This window comes from Gossypium raimondii, chromosome 12 (assembly GCF_025698545.1).
Source record: "Gossypium raimondii isolate GPD5lz chromosome 12, ASM2569854v1, whole genome shotgun sequence".
Classification (NCBI taxonomy): Eukaryota; Viridiplantae; Streptophyta; class Magnoliopsida; order Malvales; family Malvaceae; genus Gossypium; species Gossypium raimondii.
In genome coordinates, this window is record NC_068576.1 from 14,633,811 (window position 1) to 14,660,640 (window position 26,830).

The 26,830-nt window shown below is 36.3% G+C and overlaps 4 protein-coding genes across 5 annotated transcripts; 1 reads left to right on the plus strand and 3 right to left on the minus strand.

Annotated features, from left to right (window-relative positions):
- Positions 1-707: 707 nt before the first annotated feature.
- On the minus strand, positions 708-3,338 carry LOC105762002 (uncharacterized). The gene is made up of 2 exons (XM_052625198.1): positions 2,583-3,338; positions 708-839 (listed from the first exon to the last, which is right to left on the minus strand). The coding sequence occupies exons 1-2, from the start codon at positions 3,336-3,338 to the stop codon at positions 708-710; spliced, it is 888 nt and encodes a 295-aa protein (XP_052481158.1).
- Positions 3,339-4,421: 1,083 nt separating this feature from the next.
- Positions 4,422-8,119, minus strand: LOC105762003 (uncharacterized). Its single transcript, XM_012579928.2, has 4 exons — positions 7,724-8,119; positions 5,566-7,376; positions 5,063-5,476; positions 4,422-4,824 (listed from the first exon to the last, which is right to left on the minus strand). Exons 1-4 carry the CDS (start codon positions 8,117-8,119, stop codon positions 4,422-4,424), a joined length of 3,024 nt encoding a protein of 1,007 aa, XP_012435382.2.
- An 11,982-nt stretch (positions 8,120-20,101) lies between these two features.
- On the plus strand, positions 20,102-21,312 carry LOC105763376 (F-box protein At5g67140). The gene is made up of 5 exons (XM_012581605.2): positions 20,102-20,287; positions 20,390-20,536; positions 20,609-20,744; positions 20,827-20,925; positions 21,014-21,312. The coding sequence occupies exons 1-5, from the start codon at positions 20,199-20,201 to the stop codon at positions 21,227-21,229; spliced, it is 687 nt and encodes a 228-aa protein (XP_012437059.1). The 5' UTR covers positions 20,102-20,198; the 3' UTR covers positions 21,230-21,312.
- Positions 21,288-23,824, minus strand: LOC105763375 (PI-PLC X domain-containing protein At5g67130). Of its 2 annotated transcripts, XM_012581603.2 has the most exons (8): positions 23,572-23,824; positions 23,361-23,483; positions 22,990-23,127; positions 22,624-22,722; positions 22,213-22,516; positions 21,910-22,133; positions 21,737-21,823; positions 21,288-21,635 (listed from the first exon to the last, which is right to left on the minus strand). In XM_012581603.2, the coding sequence occupies exons 1-8, from the start codon at positions 23,692-23,694 to the stop codon at positions 21,453-21,455; spliced, it is 1,281 nt and encodes a 426-aa protein (XP_012437057.1). In that variant the 5' UTR covers positions 23,695-23,824; the 3' UTR covers positions 21,288-21,452. The 2 variants fall into 2 exon arrangements, with proteins under 2 accessions (XP_012437057.1, XP_012437058.1); XM_012581604.2 differs by lacking the exon at positions 23,572-23,824 and having other exon boundaries at positions 22,990-23,176.
- Between the last annotated feature and the right edge of the window lie 3,006 nt (positions 23,825-26,830).

Genomic DNA, 26,830 nt, shown 5'->3' on the forward strand with positions numbered 1-26,830 from the left:
CTTCGCCACCGGTATGGGAAGATAAAATCTGTATATTCGATCCACTTCGCTACCAATATAGGAAGACAGGACCTACTATCTTTGATCTACTCCACGCCAGTACATGAAGATAAGATCTATTTTCTTTGATCCACTCCACCACCAGTATGGGGAGACAAGATCTGTTTCTTTGATCTGCTTCGCCACCAGCATGGGAAGATAAAATCTGTATATTCGATCCACTTCGCTACCAATATAGGAAGACAGGACCTACTATCTTTGATCTACTCCACGCTAGTACATGAAGTAAGATCTATTTTCTTCGATCTACTCCACCACCAGTATGGGGATACAAGATCTGTTTCTTTGATCTGCTTCGCCACCAGTATAGGAAGGCAAGATCTGGTATCTCTGATCTACTTCACGCCAGTACATGAAGACAAGATTTAGTTTCTTTCGATCTGCTTCGCCACCAATATGGGAAGGCAAGATCTGTTATCTTTTCCACCTACTCCACTGTTGCTCAGGGAGACAAGGCTTTATGATTTCACCAATCTGCTCTCTGTGAAACATGACCTGTATGATTCACTTTATGGACCTAATTATGCCTAATGATTAGGATGTCATGATCAAATGAATCAAATGCTCCTAACTAGGCATGTATGAATGACATTTGAATGTTATGTCATGAAGAATGAATATTGAATGTTTAAAATCATTATTGCTCGTTAAGGTTTCCTTTGTGACAACAACGCTTCGTCAAAGCTTGACAATTTTAATATTGACTCTTGACTCCTAGATATCTCTGACCTTTTAACCCGGTGAAGGTCTAAACAATAGTCTTGTTTCAGGTTCCTGAGCTGTTTAAAGATTTCCAGAGTAATATGAAAAACTTCCATTGTGAAAGTTTTACTAGTCCATTAATCGTCATTTTAAGGCAACATGCTTGCGAAAAGATCATAACGATGAATAAAATTAATTTGGGAGCATAGCACGCAATGGATTGTCAATGATAGAGGAATTGTCTGGGAATATTTATATTGAAGAAGAATGAAATATTCTAAAACAACGGATTCAATACAAATACTATGATCAAGTGCCCCAAATATCTCTACTTTGAATTTCTCTATACAACTTTTTGAAAACCCTTCTGAATTCAACACGTGTTTAGAAGATTCACAGTAGTTTGTTGATGCCCCAAGATGTCGTCTATTCCTTTTTGCCGATTTAGGTACAGCAAAAATACCACGTGCCAATCAAAATTTGAGCCGCCCTTTTCGGGTTTTTGACTCAAATCCCCTTTGGTCTTAAGGTGCCCTTAGCGGGTTTTCACCCTAGCCTCTCCATTTTTTTTTTTTGGAATCAAAGTGCCCTTTGCGGGTTTTCACCTTGGTTCCTTCCCTTTTTTAAGTAAAGTATCTCTTGACCGAATCTAAATTTACTGGATTAGGCAAGTTTCTTCCATCCATTTCAGCAAGGATCAGGGCTCCTCCAGAGAAGGCCTTTTTTACAACATAAGGACCCTCCCAATTCGGCATCCATTTCCCCCTAAAATCTTTTTGTAGAGGAAGAATTTTTCTCAACACCAGGTCCCCATCGTGAAATTCTCTGGGTCGAACCTTCTTGTTGTAGGCTCACATCATTCTTTTCTGGTACATCCGACCATGCTGAATAGCCTTTAGCCTTTTTTCCTCTATCAAGTTCAACTGATCGTATCGAGATTGAAACCATTCTGCTTCATCCAATTGTAGCTCAGTCAAGACCCGAAGAGAAGGGATTTCAACTTCAATAGGCAAGACTGCCTCCATGCCATAAACTAAGGAGAAAAGAGTTGCCCCGGTGGAGGTCCTGATTGACGTTCGATAAGCAAGGAGGGCAAACGGTAATTTCTCGTGCCAGTCTCTGTAAGTCTCAGTCATCTTCCCCACAATCTTCTTTATATTTTTATTAGCCGCTTCCACTGCACCATTCATTTTTGGACGATACGGCGATGAATTGTGATGTCTGATCTTGAATTGGCTGCAGACTTCTGCTATTGAGCTGTTGTTTAAGTTCAACGCATTATCGGATATGATTCTTTCAGGCATTCCATACCGACATATGATCTCTTTTTTCAAGAACTTACTGACTGATGACTTTGTAACGTTGGCATACGAAGCAGCTTCTACCCATTTGGTGAAGTAGTCAATAACCACGAATATGAAACGATGCCCATTTGAAGCCTTCGGCGATATTGACCCAATAGCATCCATACCCCACATGGAGAAAGGCCATGGAGAAGTCATGACATGAAGAGGTGAAGGAGGTGCATGCATTTTATCACCATAGATTTGACATTTATGGCACTTTTTGGAATAATTGATGCAATCCCCTTCCATGGTGGACCAGTAGTACCCGAATCTCATAATCTGTCTGGCCATTGTGAAACCACTAGCATGCGTTCCACAGATGCCCTCATGGACTTCCTCCAAGATTTTCTTTGCTTCCACGACGTCCACACATCTTAGCAGAACTTGATCATTTCCCCTCTTGTATAAGATCTCCCCATCTAAGACGTAATCAATGGCTAGTCTTCTCAGAGTTCTCTTTTCATTCTTCGTTACCTGGCCAGGATACTCACAATTTTTTACATATTGTAGTATATCCTGATACCAAGGACTATCATCGATTTCTCCTTCTTCAATATTGTAACAATGAGCCGGGTCTTTATAGATACTCATTTGGATAGGCTTCATATCCTCATATTTGTTCACCTTGATCATGGAGGCTAAAGTAGTTAGTGCATCAGCCATCTGGTTCTCATCTCGTGGGAGATAGCAAAAAGTGATGTCCTCAAACTCCTTAATCAATTCGAGGACCAACTTTCGATAACTGATTAATTTGGGATCTCTCGTTTCCCATTCACCCCTGAGCTGATATATCACCAATGCTGAATCTCTATAGACCTCTAGCACTTTGATTCTCCGCTCTATAGCTGCACGAATACCCATGATGCACGCTTCGTATTCTGCCATGTTGTTTGTACAATCAAAATCCAATTTGCAAGTAAAAGGATAATGATCACCATTCGGGGACACTAGGACTGCCCCAATTCCATTACCCACAGCATTCGAGGCTCCATCAAAGTTTAACCTCCAACCGTGACCTTCTTGGGGATTTTCCTCAGTAGCCGCTATACACATCAGGTCTTCATTTGGGAAATCAAAACTCAACGGCTCGTAGTCCTCCAGAGCTCTACTAGCTAGAAAGTCAGCAATTGCACTCCCTTTCACAGCCTTCTGGCTCACATAAACAATATCAAATTCAGACAGTAAGATCTGCCATCGGGCCATTCTCCCATTCAAAGTAGTTGACTCCATCATATACTTTAACGGGTCTAACTTTGAGATTAGCCAAGTCTTATGGTATAACATATACTGCCTTAATCTTCGGGTTGTCCAAACCAAAGCACAACATAACTTCTCAATAGGCGAATATCTCATTTCATAGTTAGTGAATTTCTTGCTGAGATAATATATCGCCCTTTCTTTTCTCCCCGTTTCATCATGTTGGCCTAGCACACACCCCATGGAATTATCAAATACTGTCAGATACAATATCAGCGGCCTATCCGGGTTAGGTGGTAATAGCACTGGAGTGTTAGACAAATACTGCTTCACCTTATTAAAAGCTTCTTCGCTACCAGGATTATGTTTCTTCAGAAAACGAAATATAGGGTCACATTTCTCAGTTAGTTTTAAAATGAACCTGGCGATGTAATTCAATCTTCCGAGGAAACCTCGAACTTCTTTCTGAGTGCGAGGTGGAGGTAAATCTCGTATTGCCTTGACTTGTCTGGGTCAATCTCGATTCCATTTTCACTGACTATGAAGCCTAGCAACTTTCCTGACCTGGTCCCAAAAGTGCACTTCGCTGGATTAAGCTTGAGCTAGAACTTTCTCAATCTTAAGAATAACTTTCTCAAGACCCGTACATGTTCGCTCTTCGTTCTAGATTTCGCGATCATATCATCAACGTAAACCTCGATTTCCTTGTGCATCATGTCATGGAACAAGGCTACCATGGCTCTTTGGTATGTCGCTCCTGCATTCTTCAATCCAAACGGCATCACTTTATAACAAAACGTCCTCCATAACGTAATGAATGTAGTCTTTCTCATATCTTCAGGATGCATCTTTATCTGATTATACCCAGAAAAACAATCCATGAAGGAAAACAGTGAAAAGCCCGCAATATTGTTTACCAATGTGTCGATGTGGGGCAATGGGAAATTATCCTTTGGACTAGCCTTGTTCAAATCCTGATAATCCACACACATTCGTACTTTTCCATCTTTCTTTGGAACTGGTACGATGTTAGCCACCCACTCAGAATACCTGACTTCTTGTAGAAACCCAGCATCAAATTGCTTTTGGACCTCCTCCTTTATCTTTAACACGATATCAGGCCTCATCCTTCTGAGCTTTTTGCTGCACTGGCTTACAATCTTCTCTTATAGGGAGACGATGGATTACCATGTCGGTACTCAACCCCGGCATATCCTGGTATGACCATGCAAACATGTCCTTGAACTCTCGGAGTAAATCGATGAGGTCCTGTCTTGTCCTTGCAGAGATATCCGATCCGATCTTCACCTCTTTACCCTCCTCCAAGCTCACAATTTCTATTGGTTCCCTATGAGGTAGGATTTGCTTCTCGACCCTTTCTACCATCTTCAACAAGTCAAGAGACAAACCACAGTCTTCGTCATCCTCAAAATCATGCGATCCCTCTAAACACATATTTCGTTCAAAAGGAGACTCTAAATTTGTAAGAGTGACATTCGTATCATTGATATCGTAGGACCTGTTATAAAAACAATATGGATTCAGGAATTTGTTCGGTGCAATATGGTCATGAATGAAATGCAAGTGTAGTTTGGGAAAAATTCAAAATAACTGCTCTTATGGAAAGAAAGATTTGCTCCAAAAATGACTGCAAACATGAACTTTATTAAAATAATGACTTTTAGACATGAGCCTATTTCACAAATGAATCCTTATCACTTCTAGGCTTAAAGCAATAAGGGTGTTCTGGACATTACTCTGAGGAAATCCTAAAAACTACAGGTATTTCTTCTGCAGTCCAGTTGTTAAGCGCCCTTCCCGACTCGTAAGGATGAATATCCGGCAAAGTTCTTCCTCCCGTCGCTTCTTCGTACACGGCATGAATACTCTCTGTGTTAATACTTCTGACTCTTAACATTCCTTGATAGACGAATCCTCCCGATACAAAAGTCTTGGATAGGTGAGGAAAGGTCATGGGTTCCCATTTGACTTCATCACCTGTCAAGCGAGCCCTTCTCCTCACTCGCTTCTTTTCCTGCTCTAACCTCTTCTGCCTAGCATCTGGCTTGTATCCTAAGCCAAAACGGTCCTGCTTGTCTTTCAACATTGGAGCCTCAACTCGGCCCTGAAGAACTTCCCCAATCCTCTTCTCGGTAAAGCTCCCTTTCCAACTGTCAATTGCAGACCCATCTCTGTGGTCTTTGATATTCTCGGCATCGGGATCTTGTTCCCCTCCCGGATGAATGTTGCATTTACGAACTCCAAGGAACGGAAAGAGCATTCGATTGCATCATCGCTCGTTTCCAGATAAGGCGCATCGTTGGTTACAGATGCAATGATATCTTCTTCAGCATCTATCGTTACAACCCTGCTTTCTGACACCAGCTTCAGTTTTTGATGTAACGATGACGGTACCGCACCTGCTGAATGAATCCACGGCCTTCCTAATAGGCAACTGTAAGAAGGCTTGATGTCCATAACTAAGAAGTCCACCTCATAAATAGTTGGGCCAATTAACAAGGGAATGTCAATTCTTCCCATGACCCTCCTTTCAGTACCATTAAATGCTCGAACCACGTTCTCACACGACTTCATGTGCGACCTATCCACCGGTAGCCTGTTGAGCGTGGATAGGGGCAATACATTTAATGCCGATCCATTGTCTACCAGAACTCCCGGTAATATACACCCTTTACACATTGCAGTGATGTGTAAAGCTCTAGTAGATCCCATACCCCCAGGTGGTATTTCGTCATCGCTGAAAGAAATGAAGTGATCAGCGCTTATATTACCGACCAGTCGATCCAACTTGTTAATAGAGATATCGTCGGCCACATAAGTTTCATTTAGCACCTTCAGTAGTGCATTCCGATGTCCCTCCGAGTTCAGGAGTAAAGCTAGCACAGATATGTGAGCTGGTTGTTTGTGCAGCTGTTCCACAACGCTATACTCGCTATGCTTTATGAACTTCAAGAACTCTCTAGCTTCCTCCTCTCTGATTAGTTCATTGACCAACAATTCGGATTCAACCACATTCTTCTTCTTTTCAACTGAAGTTTCTTCTCTTATTGGCTCTACTCGTGCTTTTATCTGTTCGTAGTGTCTTCCTTCATCCTGTTCCTCTTTATTGATTACATCCTCCTTCTCCGGGATTGTCACATTACAATCGTAATTCCAAAGAACCCTCCTGTTATCCTTATATGCAAACACAACTGGTTTTTGAATGATTACTTTTGGTGTTATTCGTGCCCCAATCTCACTGTTCTGAGGTCGCGAGATGATGACCACAGGACGGTTAGCCTTCGGGACCCCCAATGCCAACTCTGATGCGCATACATAACTCTCCTCTTGAACACCTTCACAGAATTCCACCTCCCTATTATCCATCATACCTTGTATCAGGGCTCTGAACCCCGTACACTCCTGGATTTCATGCCCCACTTCATGGTGGAACTCACAGTAGTTCTCCCTCTCTTCACAACTTTCTTCTGAGACAATTAGTCCCCTTTTCACCATCTCCTTCCAAACCCATCTCAAAGGAGTTTTTACATCCGCAATGTCTGCCTTGATTCTTCTGTCTTCACTCACCATATTTACCCCACCATCAGTGTGATTCGGTAATGGGTTTTCTACCTTGGTCAAGTCATCAAACTTAACGACACCCATGCCAATGAGCCTTTCAACCAACTTCTTAAAGGCCGTACAATTTTCTATAGAATGCCCTGTTATTCCCGCATGATAGTCGCACTGTGCATTCGCATCGTACCATTTGGGATACGGGGGTTGCAAGGGCTTCAGATAGAAAGGGGAAACTACGTGTGCGTCGAATAAATTTCGGTATAGTTCCCTGTACGACATAGGAATTGGTGTGAATTGGGGCCTCTCAGTATTTCGCCTTGTACCGACCTCCTGTCTCGACGAGCTTTGCTGATTGGCAACCACCTTTCTTGGCTGACTCACTGTTACTGACTTCGAGTAACCATTGTTGTACATGCCCGCGTTGTTCACCTCGTTTTCCTTCCTCTTCGAGGCCGATCTTCTGTGACTCTCTCCTGCATCAATCTTCCCACTCTGATGGCGTTCTCAATCATCTCACCATTCACGACTATGTCAGGAAAGTTTTTTGTGGCACTTCCTAACATATGTGTAATGAACGGTGCCTTCAGGGTGTTAATGAACAACATGGTCATTTCCTTTTCCAAGAGCGGCGGCTGAACCTGGACCGCAACCTCCCTCCATCTCTGTGCGTACTGCCTGAAGCTTTCACTCGGCTTCTTCTCCATGTTTTGAAGGGTGATTCTATCAGGAGCCATGTCTGTAACATGACTATATTGTTTCATGAACGATTGTGCCAAGTCCCTCCATGAACCAATCGTGGCACGACTCAACTGATTGTACCATTTGGATGCTGCCCCTACAAGGCTGTCTTGGAAACAGTGTATCAGGAGTTGGTCGTTGTTAACATATCCCGTCATTCGTCTGCAGAACATGGTGATGTGAGCTTCTGGGCAGCTTGTCACATTGTACTTTTCGAACTCAAGCATCTTAAACTTATGAGGGAGCACTAAGTCCGGAACTAAGCTCAGCTCTTTGGCATCAGTGCCTCGATAACTTTTAGCAACCTCCATTGCCTTGAACTTCTCCTCGAGCCACTTGCATCTTTCCTCTAACTGTTTCAGTAACTCCTCCTTCATTCTTTCCTTCTCAACCACTTCATCAAAGTCAGGAATGACAGAGTTAACAGGATTATTTTCAAGATTAGATCCCGGTCCAGCTTGGAAGCTCGAAACACCAGCCCGAAACTGCTGCGGCATGATAGTGACAGTTGATTTGCGCGGGTATTCAGCTTGAGTTCACGTACGTAGAGGGGTGAAACCTGGAGGATAAAGAGGTTCATCATCCTTTCCCTTTTCGACATCAGTCATGGGGCCCTTTCCTTTATCACTTCCCCTGGTTATCAGTTGGGTTAACTTTGCCACTATATCTTCTTGGGATTCTCGCATCTTCTCAGACATCTCTTGTTTCATCTTGTCTAACCGCTCCTGCATCTGTAGCTGAAGTCGGTCCTGCATCTCCTTCTGATACTGTTCGAGCTTTTCTAATCTCTGATCCATAACCTTTGTCTTTGCTCGAGTGCCGTATCGATGTTGGGTTGGTTGGTTGGTTTCCAGGTTAACTGAGCAGTGATTTTAACTTATTAGGATTAAATAAAGGTCTTTAATGCATATAATGCGATGCCAATGCATGTGATGTGATGCATGAGATGAATGCAAAAAAGGCGTTAATTAAAATTCAATTCCATTCAGAAAACTTTACTAGAGAAAAAATTTCTTTACATAAAATGTCTATAAATAAGGCTTTTCCCTAACACTTAGAACTTTAATCTCTCTAAGTAATGATGCCAACTTCTGCCCCTGATCTGATTCTGATTCGTACTTTACACTTAGTATATCAGCTTGTATTGCCAAAGTCTGCAGGTGCTCAGCTACCCCTTGAATCTGAACCACAGCTTCTCCCATAATGTGATCCCTTCTTGCAACTTGATCCTGGAGATAGTGAAGCTGTTCACTTTGATGTTCTTCATTTGCTTCCAGATGTTCAATCCTGGCTTCATAGTCTTGTAATATCGCCTCTAGTTCGGCCACCCTAGCTTTTAATTCATCTTTTTCATTCTGGCTTTCAGACAAACTCCTCTCAAAGGACTTATTTTGCTTTTGGGCCTCTTGAAATCTCTTTTCCCACCTATCAGCCTTGACCTTTTCTTCTTGAACTTCTTGACGCCACTGCTCTGAGGTTTTCCCAATCCAGCAGTTCTCATTGACATGCGTAGTCTCTTATAATCCATCTTCAAGCTATTCAAATCCTCCTCAGCTTTGCGCTTTTCTTTTCTCAAGCCTTCGGTTTCTAGCTTCTGAACATCCATATCTAGCCTCAGACTCATCTTTTCCTCTTCCATTTGCTCTATCTTCTTCTCAAGCTCAGAATTTCTTGTTTCAAAATCTTGCTTTATAATTTCTAGCTCAGAAGGGACCATATGTACATGCTTTTCTACTAATTGACTGTCTCCTTGACCTGGTACAGGTATATTATCATTGGCTCTCCTACCCAGCCAACTGATATATTCAGGAGTCGTCGATGGCCCTACTGTCAATCTCTTCAATCGATGAGTCTGCCTCCAAGCATTTGTCATTTCTCGAATCTTCTTCTTGTAACCATCACACCTATACGAGAATTCACTTTGAACTAATCCTTGGGTTGTAGGTACGAACTGCCTCGATCTATACTGCCTCAATACCAGTAACGGTGCATAACCAATAGCTCCCCAGCTCCCAAGTAGGGGGACCCAATCAAAATCTTCACACCTATACAAGATCTCATCTGACAGCAACCAATGAGCTCTCCACTCGATATCCTCTTGAAGATTCTGAAGAGTTGCCATCCATTTTTCCTCCGAGATATCACCCTGCCTCGGTAATGCCACTATTTCCTTCAAGGGCGAATAATTTTCAGAAAAAACCCGATAGGAAACCTTATCTACCTTCCAAAAGTGACTGTGAAACCATGCCAAGAGAAGCTGCGCACACCCAATGAATCTTCCTTCACCTACTCTTCGGCATTCGTTCAGTAACCTGAAAGTTTCTGCTAAAATTGCTGGAACCGGTGTGACTCATTTGTCAAGTCGATCAAAAAAATCAGTGACTGCTTCATCAACATGTCCTAAGGCTTTGGGAAAGACAACTAGGCCGTAGACGCTCAAAGCAAAGACATCAACCCTCTTCTTCGTGTCTGGATGTACTTGAATTAAATCTCACAGATTCTTCCAAGGAATACATTTGCTATCTCCCTTCTGTTTGATTCGTGCTGTGACCCATTGCTCACTCATCCCAGTTATATTCATCAACTTCTTCAAAAAGGTTGGAACATTAGCAGCTCTCGAATAGGCTTTGTCCACTTGAAATTTTGAACAACGAAGCAATGTCGTGTATTCCTCCACTGTAGGCACTAAATCAATACTTCTAAAGGTGAAACAGCTATAAGCAGGGTTCTAAAATTGGGCTAAGGCACGGAACAGGTGCTTATCCACCCTTACGTCGAGCAAGTAAGGTAGGTCTCCATAGCTGGAGTAGAAAAGCTACTTAATCTCATCATTCCACTTGCCCTAAATTTCCTTTAGTTCCTGTAGGCTATTCTGAGTCATGCTTACACGAGTGAAGTCCCATAACTCTGACACATATCCCTCGGCCAAACTATCGCCTTTCTCTTGCTGCATTGTCTCAGACCAAGTTTGGACAGCCGCATTATCTTCCACCTTATCAAGAAACCCTTTTTCCATGATAAGCTTTCTATTTAGCAACCGAATATGAACTAATGCCCTTTTAGGATGAAATGCTATGCAATAATGATGTCATGCAATCAAAACAAAAGAAACCCAAGTCAGTATCACATATAGAGATAAAATCAAATACAAACATAAAATAGCAAGAAACACTTAAACATGAATCCCCTAAGGTTTTGGGATAGTTCTACCTAGGTCAAGTTCTAAAGCTCACTATATGAGGTTTAGTTTCTAGAGTAAGGGTACCCGAACCAGCAGATTCCTCGATCCTCACCCATTATAGGCTCATGTGGATCAAGTTCGGTTCAGGGGGACACATTTCCCTATGGCTGCACGGAGATGAAAATCTCACGAAGACTTAAGTACAGATGTATCCCGGAAGTAGTCCACTACCCTGCACGGAGGTGAAAACGTCACGAAGGACTAGTTTCTCGCTCCCACTTAAAGGGTAAAATGCAAAATGCAAATGCAAAGTTTCCAACATACCAGGATGAAAAAACAATGAATGCAAAGGGAACTCATGAATTCTTTAAAACTTTTGATTTTCGACACAAAGACAAATATAATCAGTTTATGGCTCGACTCTCAAAGTCCCCAGTGGAGTCGCCAAGCTGTCAAAATCGTTTTTTGAAAACAAAAATTTTAGTGTCGACTTAAAAATAAAAACTGGAGTCGCCACCGATCCTTTATTAAGGTGTGATCGGCTCACCTCAAAAATTATTTTGGTCTACGAATTTTCAGAAAACGAGTTCGGGAGTCAGTTACGCACGAGGAAGGGTTAGCACCCTCGTAACGCCCAAAATCGGTACCAAATCGATTATTTGATGTCTTAGTGTTGAAGGCTAAAAAGATTTTAAAATCAACTTAAATGATGAAATTTGAAAAGAAAAGAAAAACGATAATCAATTGTCCGAGTCATGTAAAGAAATCGAGTCCCAATACGTTAGGGTACAATTCCTCATAATCCCCGAACTTTGAATATCACTTTTATTTTATGCGAAAATCTTCATTTCGAGAAGGTAACATGCCACACCCAATACGTTAGGGCACGGCAAATTAAGTTCCCAAAATGATTTTTGGTGCTCGATTTAAAATAAAGAATATTCTCGATTATTTGAAATCAACAAAGAAAACCGAACCCAATACGTTAGGGCTCAATTTTCCTTGAAAATCCCAAAACCTTGAGTATTGTTTTATATACAAAAACCTTGAATCAAGAAAATAACTTTGATGTATGGTTAAAACCATAATATATTTTCAAAAGGGTATATCAAAAGTTAATATATAATATGAAGCAAAACTTTAATTTAGAACGATATGAATACATATTTGCAAACATATACAAATACAATATAACAGTAAAGCGCAAACATGAGTATGCATACATTTAACACTCATATACAAACATACATACGTAAAAAACAAATGAAATATGTAAGGCGAAAGACTTATAATAATCTCGAAAACTATGCATGAATATATAAATATATGAAAATAAGACAAAAGTATAAAAATACGCATATGTGCATCTATTTACAAAAGAAAATAAAATGGTATAAGTATATGTGCATTGGTAAGGTACGAAATTATGTAAAAATACTTATATGTATGTACAAGATGTATACAAAAAAATGAAATAGAATAGTAAAAAAATATTTTTTGAAAAATGTATATATTATAGGAAATGAATGTATATTTTAGAATATGTATGTATAAAAAATTAGGAAGAATAATATATATATATATATATATATATATATATATATATAAATGCGTATACATATTTACAAATGTAAAGAAAAATATTTGAAACTAAAAATATAAAAGTATATATATAGAAGTTGAAAAAAAAACACATGTATAAAGTATATAGGTAGGCACGTAATATAAAACATGCATATATATGTATATATATTATATAAAGAAAATAATATGTGAATACTATATAAGGAAAATGCATATATATATTATATAAAAAAATGCATGTGAATGAACATAGAGATAATGATAGTAACAAGGATAATATATAATATAATAATAATGTTTTTTAACAAAAATAAATAAATAAATAAATAAACAAATAAATAAATAAATAAAAATAGTTCAAAAAGAAAAGTGGATTAAATTGAACAAAAGACGAAAAAATGGGGCAAATTTAAAACAATAAAAAATCAATTCGAACACGCGAGCGATAATGGGGACTAATAAGGAAATAATTCCTTCCTTCCAAAACGCACAAGCAATGTGGTATCAAATTGAAATAAAAATGAAATTCATGCCCAAATTTTAAAACAAATAAAAGGGTTTAATTGACACGAACTACAAAGAGAGGGCTAAATGCATAAATTCCCACCGACGTCAGAAGGCTTGCGGATCCTCCCCTTGGTCGGGTCACGCTGGTCAGCCTGGGAAACGCGCGCTTTTGATCCGTTATTTAAATCAATTTCCTTCCTCTAAAATCATTTAAAAATTGAGTAAAAGAAAAAAAAAACGCCCTCTGTTAGGGTTTCATTTTTGGCCCTTTTTGCACTGCATGCCAAGAATCGGTCTCCCAAGGCCACGATCGGAGATGCGACGCGATGGGCTCCGAAGGTAAATTTCTTCCCTTTGTTTTTGATAAAAGAAAATAAAATAAAATAGGCTAAGTAAATAAAACGCAAATCACCTTTAAACAAAACTTTGTATTTTCAATATTTTTTCCTTTTGTATTTCTCTGTATTTCTTTTTGATTTTTTTCTATCCCCCCCCCTTTTTTACAGATTTTCAAAGGCTTTTATAGCCCGAAAAAGAAAAACTAAATCGCATCTATCTATTATTTTGCTGTTTTCTCTCTGTTGGACTCTTTGAGTTCGTTTTGTTTGCAGGTGTCGTGCGCGCGAACAGCGCACGTTGAGAGGCCAGCCCCGAGACGTACGGCGCTTGGGACGTCTACTGGAGACTGCTAGGGGCTTGCGGCGCTAAACATGAAGCTAGGGTTTGGGAAATTTGGGTGTTAGTTATTGGGCTAGGGTAATTTAGGTTATTGGGTTTGTATCTGTTGATGATATTGGGCCATGTAAATGGGCTCTTTATTTGGATTTTTACTTTCTGTTTTGGTTTATTATTTTTACCAGGCAACAATTGGTATTACACCTAAAATTTTGAATCCTCATTTCAAAACCATTTTTTTATATTTAATTCAAAAACTAAATTAAAAATTAATTTAGATTCAAAACCAATTAAAATGGTTGATTTAGCACAAAAATCTACATAAACCCTTCTTCTCATAAATTTAAAGTTGAATAGATTAAACATCTACATTTTACAATAATGAAAAAGGAGTACAAGTTTATGATTCTCTAAGAAACATTTGATTTTTTTAATAAATTAGAAGTAAAGATTTCATTTTATCACAAAAATCTTAAAACACAATATAGAAAATCCAAGAAAACTTGGATATAACAATCAAGAGAACACCCTGTAATACCCAATTTTAGCCCGGGCTCACATATGGAAACATAATTTTCGAGGATATACAATCTTAGAAATGATATGCAATCTTAGATATGATATATGCAATAAAAAAGGGAGAACGATTGGCAGTTTTTTAAAGGTGGCTTACTGTTTTCTTTTTTTTTTCTTTTTCGATTATTTTTTACTTATTTACGATTTTAAAAAAGGGAGAAGGTGATACCACTACAAATTTTATTTATTTATTTTATTTAGCCCTAATAAAGTGACGCGTTTCAAAGGATGGAGATATTTTCCCATTCGAACCCTATGAGTTATTCGCGCCTTTTAATTGGGCCCTTCATTTTTTTTAAAATTATGTTGATTTTCAATTTAATCCTTAATCTTTCATTTTAGGTTTTTAGTCTATTTTATTAATTTTGTTATTATTATTATTATTATTATTATTATATTATATATTATTATTATTATACCTACATATATGTGCACATATGCATGTTAATATATATACATATATATTTTAAACGTTTTAATATATATACATATTATATACATACTTTATTATTATTTTATTTTCATAGTTTTTATACATATATATATACACATTTATATTTCATAATATTTATACGTTTGCTCATATTCTATGATTTTTATATGTTTATACATTTTTGTAATATATACACATATATTTATACTCCATTCAAAGCTTATTATAAATATTTTCCACGTTTTATATTATACTTATATATTTTATTTTTTTGTAAATGCATGAGTATATTTTATATGTATATATTTATATTTTCCTTGTTTTCATAAATGCATTATGTATTATATATATATATATATATATATATATATATATATATATATAAGTTTTATAACCCAAAATTTTATGAGTAAATTATCTTTATGGCTTTTATTCTTCATAATTTCAAATGTATATATATTTTGTACCTTTTCTCTTTATATTTTTTGTTTATTTCCTTCATTTGCTTATTGATTTACGTTTTCATTTATATTCATTTGATATTTTATATGTCGTTGTTTATGTACATTAATTTCGTTTATTTCTATGCCATTGTTGTATTTATTATTACATTTTATATTTAATGTAGCATCACATCATTTTTTTTTCGATTTTAAAATTTTCAAAATTGAGATAACACTCGTATTTAGGATTTTCAAGGAAATTGAGCCCTAACGTATTGAGTTCCGATTTTCTTCGTTAAATCCAACGATCAAGGGTTGCTTATTAATAAAAAAATATATAAAATAAAAAGCTTGTTGTTGGGGAGTTAAATATGTTGTATCCTAACGTATTGGATGTGACGTATTGACTTCTCGAGACAAAGATTTTTTGAAAAAATAATAATAAAGGAAATATTTCAAGTTTGGGATTTTGAGGAATTGTGCCCTAATGTATAGGGCCGCGATTTCTTAAATCTTAAACAAATGAATATTCTTTTAAATTTTTATTACACGAGTTTTTGACTAATTCATTTTTGAGGAAATTAGAATGTTGTGCCCTAACGCATTGGGTGTGACATTTTCTTTCTTTGATAAAGGTCTTAATAAGTAACGTTTTTAAGTTTTTGCCAAGGATTATATTTTTCAAATATTCGACATTAAGACATTAATTAATTAACTAGGTACCAATTTTGGGCGTTACGAGGGTGCTAATCCTTCCTAAATGCGAATCGACTCCGGATCCGTTTTTCTAAAACTCGTAGACCAAAGCCGTTTTTTTAGGTGATCCAATCACACCTTAATAAAAGATTGGTGGCGACTCCCAATTTTCATTTTTCTAAAGTCGACAACCTAAATTTTTTGTTTTTAAAAAAATGGTTTCGACACACCCTATATAGAAAAACAAGTCTCATTTATGGAAATAGCACAATCTCACATATAAAAAAAATAAGGTTGTGAATTGTTTATACTATTATAAATAGAGGGGGTTTCTCCACCTTGAAATCATCCAAAAATTTGTCATCTTCTTCATAAGTCACTTGTCTCTTTTGTAGTGAGATATATTTGGTAATGTCCGAGAACGTAGGTGTAATTTGCTGAACCCCGTTAAATTTTCAGTGTTCTTTATTTTTTTATTTATCTTTCAATATTTTGTAACGATATATTGTGCTATTAAATTATATTGTAAGGAGATTCTATCTAGGAGGTTAGATTTTAAGTGAGATCGTTTGTAACCCTTCCAATCTTTCTTGGGAATTAAACCTAGTGTGTTTTTCTAGCGCAATAATTTACTCTTTTTTACCTATTTGCATAACAAGTGGTATCAAAACCAAAAGTTATTAGAAGTATGCTCTATGGTTGCAGTTTAAACTAATCTTCCATATTAGACAATATTTCCTTGGGGCATATTGAAAGATTATGGTTGAAATGATAGACAACCTAAGAGTATCCACATCTACAACATCATCCATGTGGGCAAGATCGACAATGGCAGATACGAGATTGATAGTGGAGATCTTCGATGGTACGGGTCATTTCAATTTGTGGCAAAGTGAGGTTCTAGATGCTTTCTTTCAGCAAGGTTTAGACATTGCTATTGATGAAAAGAAATCAAATGATATGGATGAGAAAGATTGGAAGACTATCAATCGTTTGGGATGTGTTACAATTAGATCATGCCTTTCTCGAGAGCAAATGTATACTTTCTCAAAGGTGACTTCTGCAAATAAGTTATGGTTGGCACTAAAAGAAATTTTTTTGTAACACCTTATACCCGGTCCGGGTATTGAATGTCACAACCCACTCGAATATCTCAACAAAATTTCTAATAAGATTTAATTACGTATCTGGACAACTTTCAAATTTCAAATTTTAACTTCTACTAAAGCTCCTATCTTATGATTGATAAATTCTTACAACCTTGATACTTAAAAAATCCTAACAAATATATACAAATTTAAAAATGTAGACTCTAATACCGACATGTTTAACTTATTCCCTGAGGCGTGACTTCTAAAGTTGCCCATCTATATACATGAAACAATGCCCATCCCTTGAGACTGGCGGTGTTTGGCTTGGCCCTTCCATAAAATTTTTCGAGATATCACGTACCCTGCGTGGAAGCAGAAAATTTTGTAAGTTCAATGAACAAAGTGAGTTTCTATACTTCCTGAAGATTTTCGGGAAATTAGGAAACATAAAATCTTAAGCACAGATGACAAACTCTTTGAAATTCATAAGAAGGTCTGTAACTTCTCTGGCGTAGCCATTGGTATTGATTCCTCTAGATGAACTGACAAGGACATTACCACCTCCCAATACTATCTTTAAACAAGGCTTTTCTTATAGGCTTAACCTCGTCTGACGTGATTGCAAGCTTCCCTTTAGCTAGGAAGAGTGTGCCTCATGACGAATTTTTCGTAGGTGCCAACACGGGTCGAACAACCCTTTTGACGTTTTGATCGAGACTTGCCATAGCCGCAGACCCCTATCTTGATCCCTTTAGTTCAGCTTGATTTCCATATAGATTTGTTACCTAACTTCAATAGAGATCAGCTCTTTGACATGACTGCTTGATTCCCTGTTTTAGGATTGGGTCTCTTTCTGTATCCCTTGTCTACGAACTCATTAAGTTATTTGGCTAAATGAATCAACACCCTCACTTACTTGGTGGACTCGCTGCACCAACCATGTAGGTTAGGTACTACTTGTTGACTCACCTACTATACTCAATATTACATTCCTCGCTCAACCGCTAGCGAACTAAAATGACGGATACCCCTTTCCTGGATTAAGGTACCATTCCTATTCCTTCTACTTTGATAAGGTCACATATATATACACAAAAATCTCTCTCTTCATCACAAATTGGCAGAATCCCTTATTATCAATCTTACCTGCATTCTCGGATACTCTTACCAGCTATTCTCCTATTCATAGCTTGGCGGATTCTCTTACTATATTGATTATTCACGTTCCCAGACGACCGTACCTGTCCAACCGTACTACTCTCCGCACGAGTCTTACCATGATCTCCTATTTTTCCTTGCTCAATTAGCTTCCTGGTTCATTAACCTGGAAAACTTTATTTGACACCATAGCCCAGCATTGGTATTACACAATGTATCCCTATGTTTAACGTCCTAACGGGATCTATTGGTTGTCATAGTTGAGCTATGATAGTATTTGAGGAAATAAGGCTAAAAGATTAAAGGAGGAGGAAGATGAGTGGATGAGAGAAGAAAGCCTTGGTCGGAGATAGTGGCTAATGTCAAAAAAACAAGACTCGTCGATATTACAAAATATGAGAGAAAAGTACAATAACCACAAGAGCTTTTACGTATACATTTGGTTATGTTGAGAACATAAGATAATGAGAATGGTATGGATGAGGGTAGTGGCGGAGCCAAAAGGGGGTTGACAAGGGCCCTGGCCCCCCTAAAATGGAAAATTTTCCATTTAGGCCCTTTATAATTTATAAAATTTTAAATTAGTAATGGTAAAATTGTACTTTGGCCCCCAAAAATAATAAAAAATTGATTTAATCCTTTAAAAATTATAAAGATATAGACTATTAAAATGATGAAATTACATTTTTACTATCGTAAAAAAATACAATTTAATTTCGTCCCCCAAAAAGCTCCACCACTGGACGAGGGTGATTTATTTGGTTGTAGTAATTGCTATGGGACATGTCCATAATACTTAAATAAGGTCCTTTGGCGGCTACCAAAAACCATATTTGTAGGCATTCTCGTTTAAGTTTGTGTGTAGAAAAAAGATTGAGGTTCACATGATATGGTGTAGGTGTTGGATGAATCATTTTTATATTTATAATTAATTATATTAAGAAAATTTATTTAATACATCACTAGTGGAGTCACGTAGGGTTTGATAAATATATTATAGAGAATAGAGTGTAATAAAAATAAAAAAAATTAATTATATAAATATATATATATATATATATATGACACTTATGGCACTTTTACTTTACATGAAATCTAAAAATTTTATTGACGTGTATCAAATAATTATCCTTATATTAATTTTATAAAAATATTTTAATTTCTAATTTCTCTTTTATATATATATAAATAAATGCAGAAAATACATAAGATTGTTATTATAATTTAAATTGATATTCTAATAAAAGTTATAAAAATATTGAAATGATTTATATTTATATTTTGATAATACTTTTTCTTTTTAAACAATAAACTGAAACACACTTTTTTTTCTTCTTATACTTTCTTTTTATTTGTTTAAAATAAATATAAAAAACAGGTCAGGCGGTAAAATGGATAGCGTATTTAACAAACCTTTTAAACAAATTTTATATTTATATAATGTTTATTATTAATTAATTCATATTATTTTATTATTTATTATATATATATATATATAGAATTTTAAATATGAAAAAAAAGCCTAAAATAACTCCTAAAGTTAATTTATTTTTCCAAAAAGAAAATCCTAAAATAAAATTAGAAAAGGAAAAAGAAGCCGATTAGACAAGAAAGGGATGAGGCGGCCCAGGCCATGTGGGAATTACAAAGACATAGGTTAAATGACAGCTAGTATGAGAACATAGCCAAGCAAAGGCGCCATCACCAAAGAAATGATATTTTGTTGGTTTAAATATGCTCCCAGTCTCTATATTTTTCACACTTTGGAAATTAGTCCCTTTTTATTTCGAGAAATTTGGTCCTCTACTTGTCTGATTTAAAATCAAAGGTTAATTGATAATTCAACAGTACCAATTAGACCTTGATTTCTAAATAAAAATTAAAGGGGTTAAATTTTTAAAGTTAAAAATGGAGAGACTAAATTTCAAAAGTTCAAAAAAGTATTAAGGATAGAATAGAATTAGACCTATTATTTTTGTCAATCTCTAAAAAGTCCCTACGGTTGAATCCAAAGCCATGGATTCCGAATCAAAGAACTAAAATATCATTACCCTCACGATAGATTCATGAAATTATGACATAACAATGACCACATGTTTTTGGGTTATGTTGATCGTATGTATTAAAGTGCCATGTAACTTTCAACTCCCCTTTGTCAGCTTCATTTTAAACTAGTACGAAACCTTAAAAGGAAAATTCCCCAAAAAACAAATACTGTGTTGTGTAAAGAGAATGGAGGAGGAGGCAGAAATTGATCGGTTGCCGATAGACTTGTTGGCTCATATACTGGTGATGATCACTTCTTTCACCGATTTAGCCCAGTAAGTTTTTGCCTTTTTCCTTTATTTATTATGTTTTGGTGGTAATAGATAGTTATGGATCGGATGGCTTAACTTGATTATGTTATTGTTGTAATATGGTAGGGCAAGTGGGGTTTGTAGGAAATGGAAACAAGGGGTGAAACAGGCTCTGGCTAGAAGACACACCCTGAGTTTTGCTGGTTGTAAAATGGACGATGAGTCCACTTCTCGTCTCGTTCGTCATGCTTATAGCCTCGAAGAACTCGACATGTAATCATTTCTTCCCTGCAACTTTTTTTACAGACAGGCTCCCCCTGTTTCTGAGTCTGCTTTTAATTACAGTTCAAGGAGTCGTTGGGGTTGCCAAATAACTGACAATGGACTATACCAAATCTCATTAGCTAAGTGTGTTAGCAACTTGACATCAGTTTCCCTTTGGGGTATGACAGGGATCACTGATAAAGGTGTTGTTCAATTGGTAAGCCAAAACCCTTTTTTTTTCCTTGTTTATTTACTCAATCTCCTTAACTTGAATATGATGAAGTTGATTTTCTTAACAGATAACCAGAGCCAATTCCTTGAAACACCTGAATATTGGTGGTACATTTATCACCGATGAATCCTTATCCGCCATTGCCCATAGCTGTCCACATTTAAAGGTGAGTTACCTGTTAGATTGCCCTTTGCTTTTTCCAGAAAATTTGATTGAGATACTGAGTTTTTTCTTCCCTCATTATCTAATCTCAGAGCATCGTGCTATGGAGTTGCCGTCATGTTACAGAAAGTGGGCTGTTTGTTCTTGTCAATAAATGTCGTAAACTAGGGTCGATCAATGTGTGGGGAACTAGAGTTTCCTTAGACTGTTTCATTGGTTTGCTTACTATCCGACCAGCTCTTCAAATAAAACCACAAGGTTTGCCATTAAACGTCGGAGCAGTCGCCACCATGTTACCTGTTGTTTAAGGTGTTCATCCTTCTGGGGATTTCGATTATTGTCATATGAATTTGTTGATTCAATAAATTGAACAGAAGAATCTCTCAAGAAATCTCTTGATTGTGTAATCAAATTCTATGACTCTAACACGCATTCCTCGATAAGCCAGGACCCAAAATTTACATAGCAACATATATTATAAGCCCTCCTAAAGGTGTAGATGACTCGATTTTATCCTGAAAACTATCTATTCTAGAAAAATAATGAAATTATCCATGGAAATGAAAACAAGGCAATAATTAAGTGATTAGGATGATAGACTGTTGAAGTGGATGTTGAGAACTGAACAGGTCCGGAAAAGGTTCCGACAGAATTTGTCATTGGGCTCGGTGTAGGCATTGAAATGTTCTTACAAGATCCAAAGGGTGCCCCAGCCTCCATGAGAACAAAACAGAGATTTCAACAAATTTCAGCTTTAAATGAAACAAACAATAACCATGCATGGGGAAGAAGGGTTGTGGCCAATGCGGACAAACCTGGCAGGCTGCAATGGTATTACATCCACATAATCTCTGACCATTCATGCTATCCAGATCATAAAAAACACCACCTCCATCGCTCCTCTGCATGATTTATGTGGTGTTATGGTTAGTGCTCTGCATATTTTAGAAAAAAAATAAATTTACAGGTATAAGTTACGACTTAATACCAAGTAAAAGTTGACTGCCAAAAAGTTGGGCATCATACTCCCAGCTGCTTTGTAGCAAGTGCGGATCATGTCAGCAAGTGGTGCCGAATGCTCTTTGCAAGCTTCATCTTCAACTGGGTAAGTTGGAAAGTAATTCATAAGGAAAAGAGAGGCAGTTTTCGAGTTAAACGGCTGTGATTCTTTTCTGTTGGGGCATGAGCCTGGCTTTACACCTGGATCTCCAGCTGCCATGAAGGCGTTACTACATAGCTAGTATACAACATGAACGCATGAACAAAGGTTTCATATCTATCTAATCCTTACCTTCATTTTCCAATAGGTACTTCCATTGATAAGCAATCCCTTCCTCCTCTTCCTTTGAAGCAACAGAAGTAAAGACCAAAAGCCTGTGATTTGCTTTCACCATTTCAGTTACGGTAGGCCAATCTTCACCCTTTTTTGGCATCTTGGACACTGGAAACCAATACTTGTCCAAACCAACATTTTTAAAAAGCTTAGTCAGTCCTTTGGGTGTATGCACGTAGTCCTCAATTATAATGGTTACAATCTCTGATGGATTTTTGCTCAAGAATGCTTCCACTTCCCTCAAGGTGTTAATTGCAGGATTCTGAATAATATCCAACGAACACATTGCAAATTTGATCAGAAAACTTGAAAAAAGATATCATGGAAAGAGAAAGAGAAAACAAAAAACACTAGTTTAAGATATATTACAAAGGCAGTGAAGTTAAAACATTGCCCGCGGAATGAATGGCAGAGCCAAATATCGCCATTGAAATCATACATGTCCAACATCAGTCCCCTAACTCCATTCTGAACAATGAACAAAAAGCAAACCAGAACAGAATTTAACAACACTGCTCTCATACTTTAGATGGTTAAAGAGGAATCAAGTCAAGGAAAGAAATAACATGTTCAACTTTTACATTTGCTCAGCTACTTAGCACCAAAGAGAAAAAAGAAAAAGAAAATTCTAAACTATAAGTCAATTAGTAGGGAAAATCACAATCCCCTTGTCTTATAGTTTCCTATAGATTCTTCAAAACTAAGAAGGTGATGCAAAACAATAGAAATACATACCTTCAATTGATTAGTAACAGTGTCTTCTTGATTGTAAAATGTGAATCTTTGAACTCCTGGTAAAGCTGGAGCATCCACTATGCTGAAGGAATTGTGAGTCACCAACCATGAATACTTGTTGAAAGGTAATCCACCAATCTGCCACCCACAATTCACACCCAAAACATGATTTTCCATCATTCATTTGCTGAAATCACCAAAGGAAAAGGGGAGGGGGGAAAAATAACAAAATTACTAAAACCAAACCACCTAATATAACACACACAAAGAATGGAAGCAAAAAGCTTCCTTGCCAAAAAGGAAACAAATTTACACCATTTTAGCTGATAACAGAAAATAACCATCTCATTAAGATGCAAATAGAAGCTTACAACAGAAGTGGGTATGGTGGCTTGGCCTCTTATACAAAAAGGTTGAGTCTTGCCCAAAGCAGGGCAGTTCCCACAAAAAAGACCTGGACCACAATCTGTAGAGTGGGAACATGAATCCACTACCTGCAAAATTGTCAGACATTTTCAGTTCAAGCTGTAGCCATCATTAAAGGAAGGGTAAGAGAAGGTGAAAGGAAAAAGAAAAAGGAACCTGGCAACTTCCATTAGAGCAAGAAGACCAAATGTTGATGAAGGAAGAGAAGAGTAGTAGGAGAAACAAGTACCCAGTTGCAGTGGCTCTGGATAAGTCACGGTGGTCCGTGAAACACGTCATTGTTTGGATTTCGCTTCTGCTTATGCAAAGTCCGACAAAGATGATATATGTGTGTGTATGTACATGAATGCAGAGAAGATTAAGAAACCATGAAACAGAACAGGTTCTAATGAAAAGCTTAAGAGAAGGTTTCTGGATACTTTAACGCGGGCCTTATTATTAACCCTTATTTTTACTTTCGGTCAAACTCTTTTATTAGTCCCTGTACTATGAGAAAGTTGCTTAACCCAAATGGTAACAACTAAATTTGTTAGGTCGAATTTTGGTATTAGTAACATACTTATGCATAAATTATAGATTTAGTCATCATTTTTAATTTCTATATTTTTTGAATTTTAAAATGGTAGCCATTAAATTCATCAATTAAAATGGCGAGACTTTTTTTTATGAGTATTACGTGAAATTAATAGATTGACAGTAAATTATACATGATAATATGGGGTAATTTACCAATAAAAGCCGTTTTTTTTCAAAATTTACCGAAATGGGCCGATTTTTTGATTATTTACCGGAATGGGTCATTTTCCGCGAAATTGCGTCCACGTTAGCGCGATGTCAGGGTACGTGTCAGGACATCGCGTCCACGTCAGCGCGATTTGCTTATGTGGACACAAATCGCGCCTACGAGGACGCGATTTGCTGACGTGGATGAACAATTTATGTTTTTAAGCTTGGAAAACTTTGAAAGGCCATAACTTTTCGCTCGGTTTTCCGATTGAGACTATTTTTTTTATTTCAAATAACTTTTCGAGATCTACGCGCTAACAAACAGCCGAAGGCGGTTTGCCACAGTTTTCGTCGAAAAAGATCCTTTTTTGCCCCTAAATTTTGATTTTTTCGGTTTAAAATTGAATTTTGAAACATTCAAATCATTATTTTCCTTATTTATTTGAAGTAAACACGGATCTTTTTTACAAAATTGTCTTATATCATCCTGTTATAGGTATAAGTCACTCATTCCACTTTTGAGAAGTTCCTAAAATTTTCCATTTTATTCAATTTAGTCCCTAAAACCTAAATAGTCATATTTTCAAATCTAAGCTTCGTTTTCAATTCAAATTCAATTTCATCCTTCCACAACATTCAAATATTCTTAAATACAAAATTTCATGCTAATTTTGAAATAATTACACTTTAGTCCCTATACTCAGTAACTAACAAATTATACTTTACAAATTAGTCCATATTCATCTCTAAGCGGTTTGTCGTAGCGTAGATCTCGAAAAGTTATTGAAATAAAAAAAATCGTCTCAATCGGACAATCGAGCCAAAAGTTATGGCCTTTCAAAGTTTTTCAAGCTAAAAAACATAAACTGTTCATGCCACGTCAGCAAATCGCATCCTCTAGGGCGCGATTTCCGTCCACGTCAGCAAGTCGCGCTGATGTGGACGCGATTTCCTAGCATACCTCGACATCGCTACTGACGTGGACGCGATTTCGCGGAAAATGGACCATTCCGGTAAATAATTAAATAGTTGGCCCATTTCGATAAATTTTGAAAAAAAAGCTTTTATTGGTAAATTACCCGATAATATGCCTGTCACATTAACCTTTGGAAACAAACGAATTTAATTTAATAAAATTAACATCTAAATTTTAATTTAACTAATTTTTTAATATGATCACGATTTATAAAGATGATCCCTCTAATAATAATATCTTTTTTAAGGTTGGAACCTAAATTTTCTCATGTATTATACCTAAGATTCATTGGTAAATTTTAATTTTAGAAGGATGTAGAAGCTTGCGCCCAAAAATGGCAGGGGTAGTTGAAGATATAGATGGAGTGGTTTGGAGTTTGGGTATTGTGAAAAGGTGGGCTTCAATTTTTATAGCAGAACTAAGATGTGGCCACTGTTTATTTGTTGAAGGAACCAAGTGACAATGTCAAATGTCAACTTCAATGGTAGCCTTGCTTTTTTAGTCGGTTGGAAAATGGTTTGTCATTTAATGTGGTTTTAATGTATATATCAAAAAATAAAATAAAAAAAACTTACGTGCACGAGTAAATGTAAATCTTAATTTTTTGATTAATGGGTTTATATAGAAATGTCAATGGGACGGGACGGGGTTTACAGAGTCTCATCCCACTTTGCACTCAATTTAGTGAATATGGGAACAAAAATTAGACTTGCCTCATCCTGTATATTTAAAATATAAATATTTATAAAAATTTAATTTAATAATTATCTTAATAGTATTTTATTTAGTTATCAGTATTTAATTTTTGCACTTGTGTTACATTTGTCACATATGTGGTGGAAGTCGAAGGACAAGTATTTTATACTTTTTTCATAAAAAATTTGATTTATATTTATTTAATTGATACTTATAAATATATTATATGAAATGGGTCGCGAGACAGGTATAGCGGAAATTAGGTGGGCTTGAAGACCCACATGGGTGGTGGGACGGGGATGGTTTTGGGTTTTGTACCCACAACGGGTCGCGAGGTGGGGATGAGAATGAAAATTCTTGGCGCATGCCCCGCCCAATTGACATCCCTAGGTTCTTATAATCATTTATTTAAGTTTTACCTAAATGTCCTCAATAAACTTCCCTTAAATATGATAAATAATGTTTTAATAACTACTTTAGTATTACTTTTAAAAAGTATGGTAAAAAAAAAAAATTTTAAATTTAAGTATTTAATATTACAGTATAAAAATATTTTTGAGAAAATAAAATATAATTTCAAACATTATGTAAAAAGAACATGCATTTTAATTAAATTTAATAAATTTAAAATTTTAATGAATATAATTTATTACTGACTTCTTTAGATGGATTGTATGTTTAGTTGCAGTTAGTGTAAAACAAATATTTTAAAATTTTAATTTAAAATTTAAAATTTAATATTGTCGTAAAAAATAATTTTTGAGAAAATAAAATATAATTTTAAACATTATGTAAAAAAATATGCATTTTAATTAAATTTAAAATTTTAATGAATATAATTGATTTAGGGTTACTTTAGATGGACGGTGCGTTTACTTACAGTTAGTGTAAAAACAACAGTAGCAATGAGATTATATACTGTAACGTGAGAAAAAAACTAAACGCACCGTAATAGAGGTAAATGCCCATCTAAAGGGGCTTTAGTGTTTTTACATATATATATATATATTCTTATCA

What these genes read in the sequence shown, in the direction of transcription:
- LOC105762002 (XM_052625198.1), bottom strand. Translation starts at nt 3,338, where the DNA reads ATGGAGTCAACTACTTTGAATGGGAGAATGGCCCGATGGCAGATCTTA. An exon ending in ATTGTGAGTATCCTGGCCAG is followed by an intron (nt 840 to 2,582) that starts GTAACGAAGAAT and finishes ATCTTTAAACAG; the next exon opens with CTCAGGAACCTGAAACAAGA.
- LOC105762003 (XM_012579928.2), bottom strand. Translation starts at nt 8,119, where the DNA reads ATGCCGCAGCAGTTTCGGGCTGGTGTTTCGAGCTTCCAAGCTGGACCG. An exon ending in ACTGTTTCCAAGACAGCCTT is followed by an intron (nt 7,377 to 7,723) that starts GTAGGGGCAGCA and finishes GAACGCCATCAG; the next exon opens with AGTGGGAAGATTGATGCAGG. An exon ending in GTTTTTAGGATTTCCTCAGA is followed by an intron (nt 4,825 to 5,062) that starts GTAATGTCCAGA and finishes TTTTTATAACAG; the next exon opens with GTCCTACGATATCAATGATA.
- LOC105763376 (XM_012581605.2), top strand. Translation starts at nt 20,199, where the DNA reads ATGGAGGAGGAGGCAGAAATTGATCGGTTGCCGATAGACTTGTTGGCT. An exon ending in TCTTTCACCGATTTAGCCCA is followed by an intron (nt 20,288 to 20,389) that starts GTAAGTTTTTGC and finishes GTAATATGGTAG; the next exon opens with GGCAAGTGGGGTTTGTAGGA. An exon ending in ATAAAGGTGTTGTTCAATTG is followed by an intron (nt 20,745 to 20,826) that starts GTAAGCCAAAAC and finishes TTTTCTTAACAG; the next exon opens with ATAACCAGAGCCAATTCCTT.
- LOC105763375 (XM_012581603.2), bottom strand. Translation starts at nt 23,694, where the DNA reads ATGACGTGTTTCACGGACCACCGTGACTTATCCAGAGCCACTGCAACT. An exon ending in CTGTTACTAATCAATTGAAG is followed by an intron (nt 22,723 to 22,989) that starts GTATGTATTTCT and finishes TTCATTGTTCAG; the next exon opens with AATGGAGTTAGGGGACTGAT. An exon ending in ATACCATTGCAGCCTGCCAG is followed by an intron (nt 21,636 to 21,736) that starts GTTTGTCCGCAT and finishes GTTCTCATGGAG; the next exon opens with GCTGGGGCACCCTTTGGATC.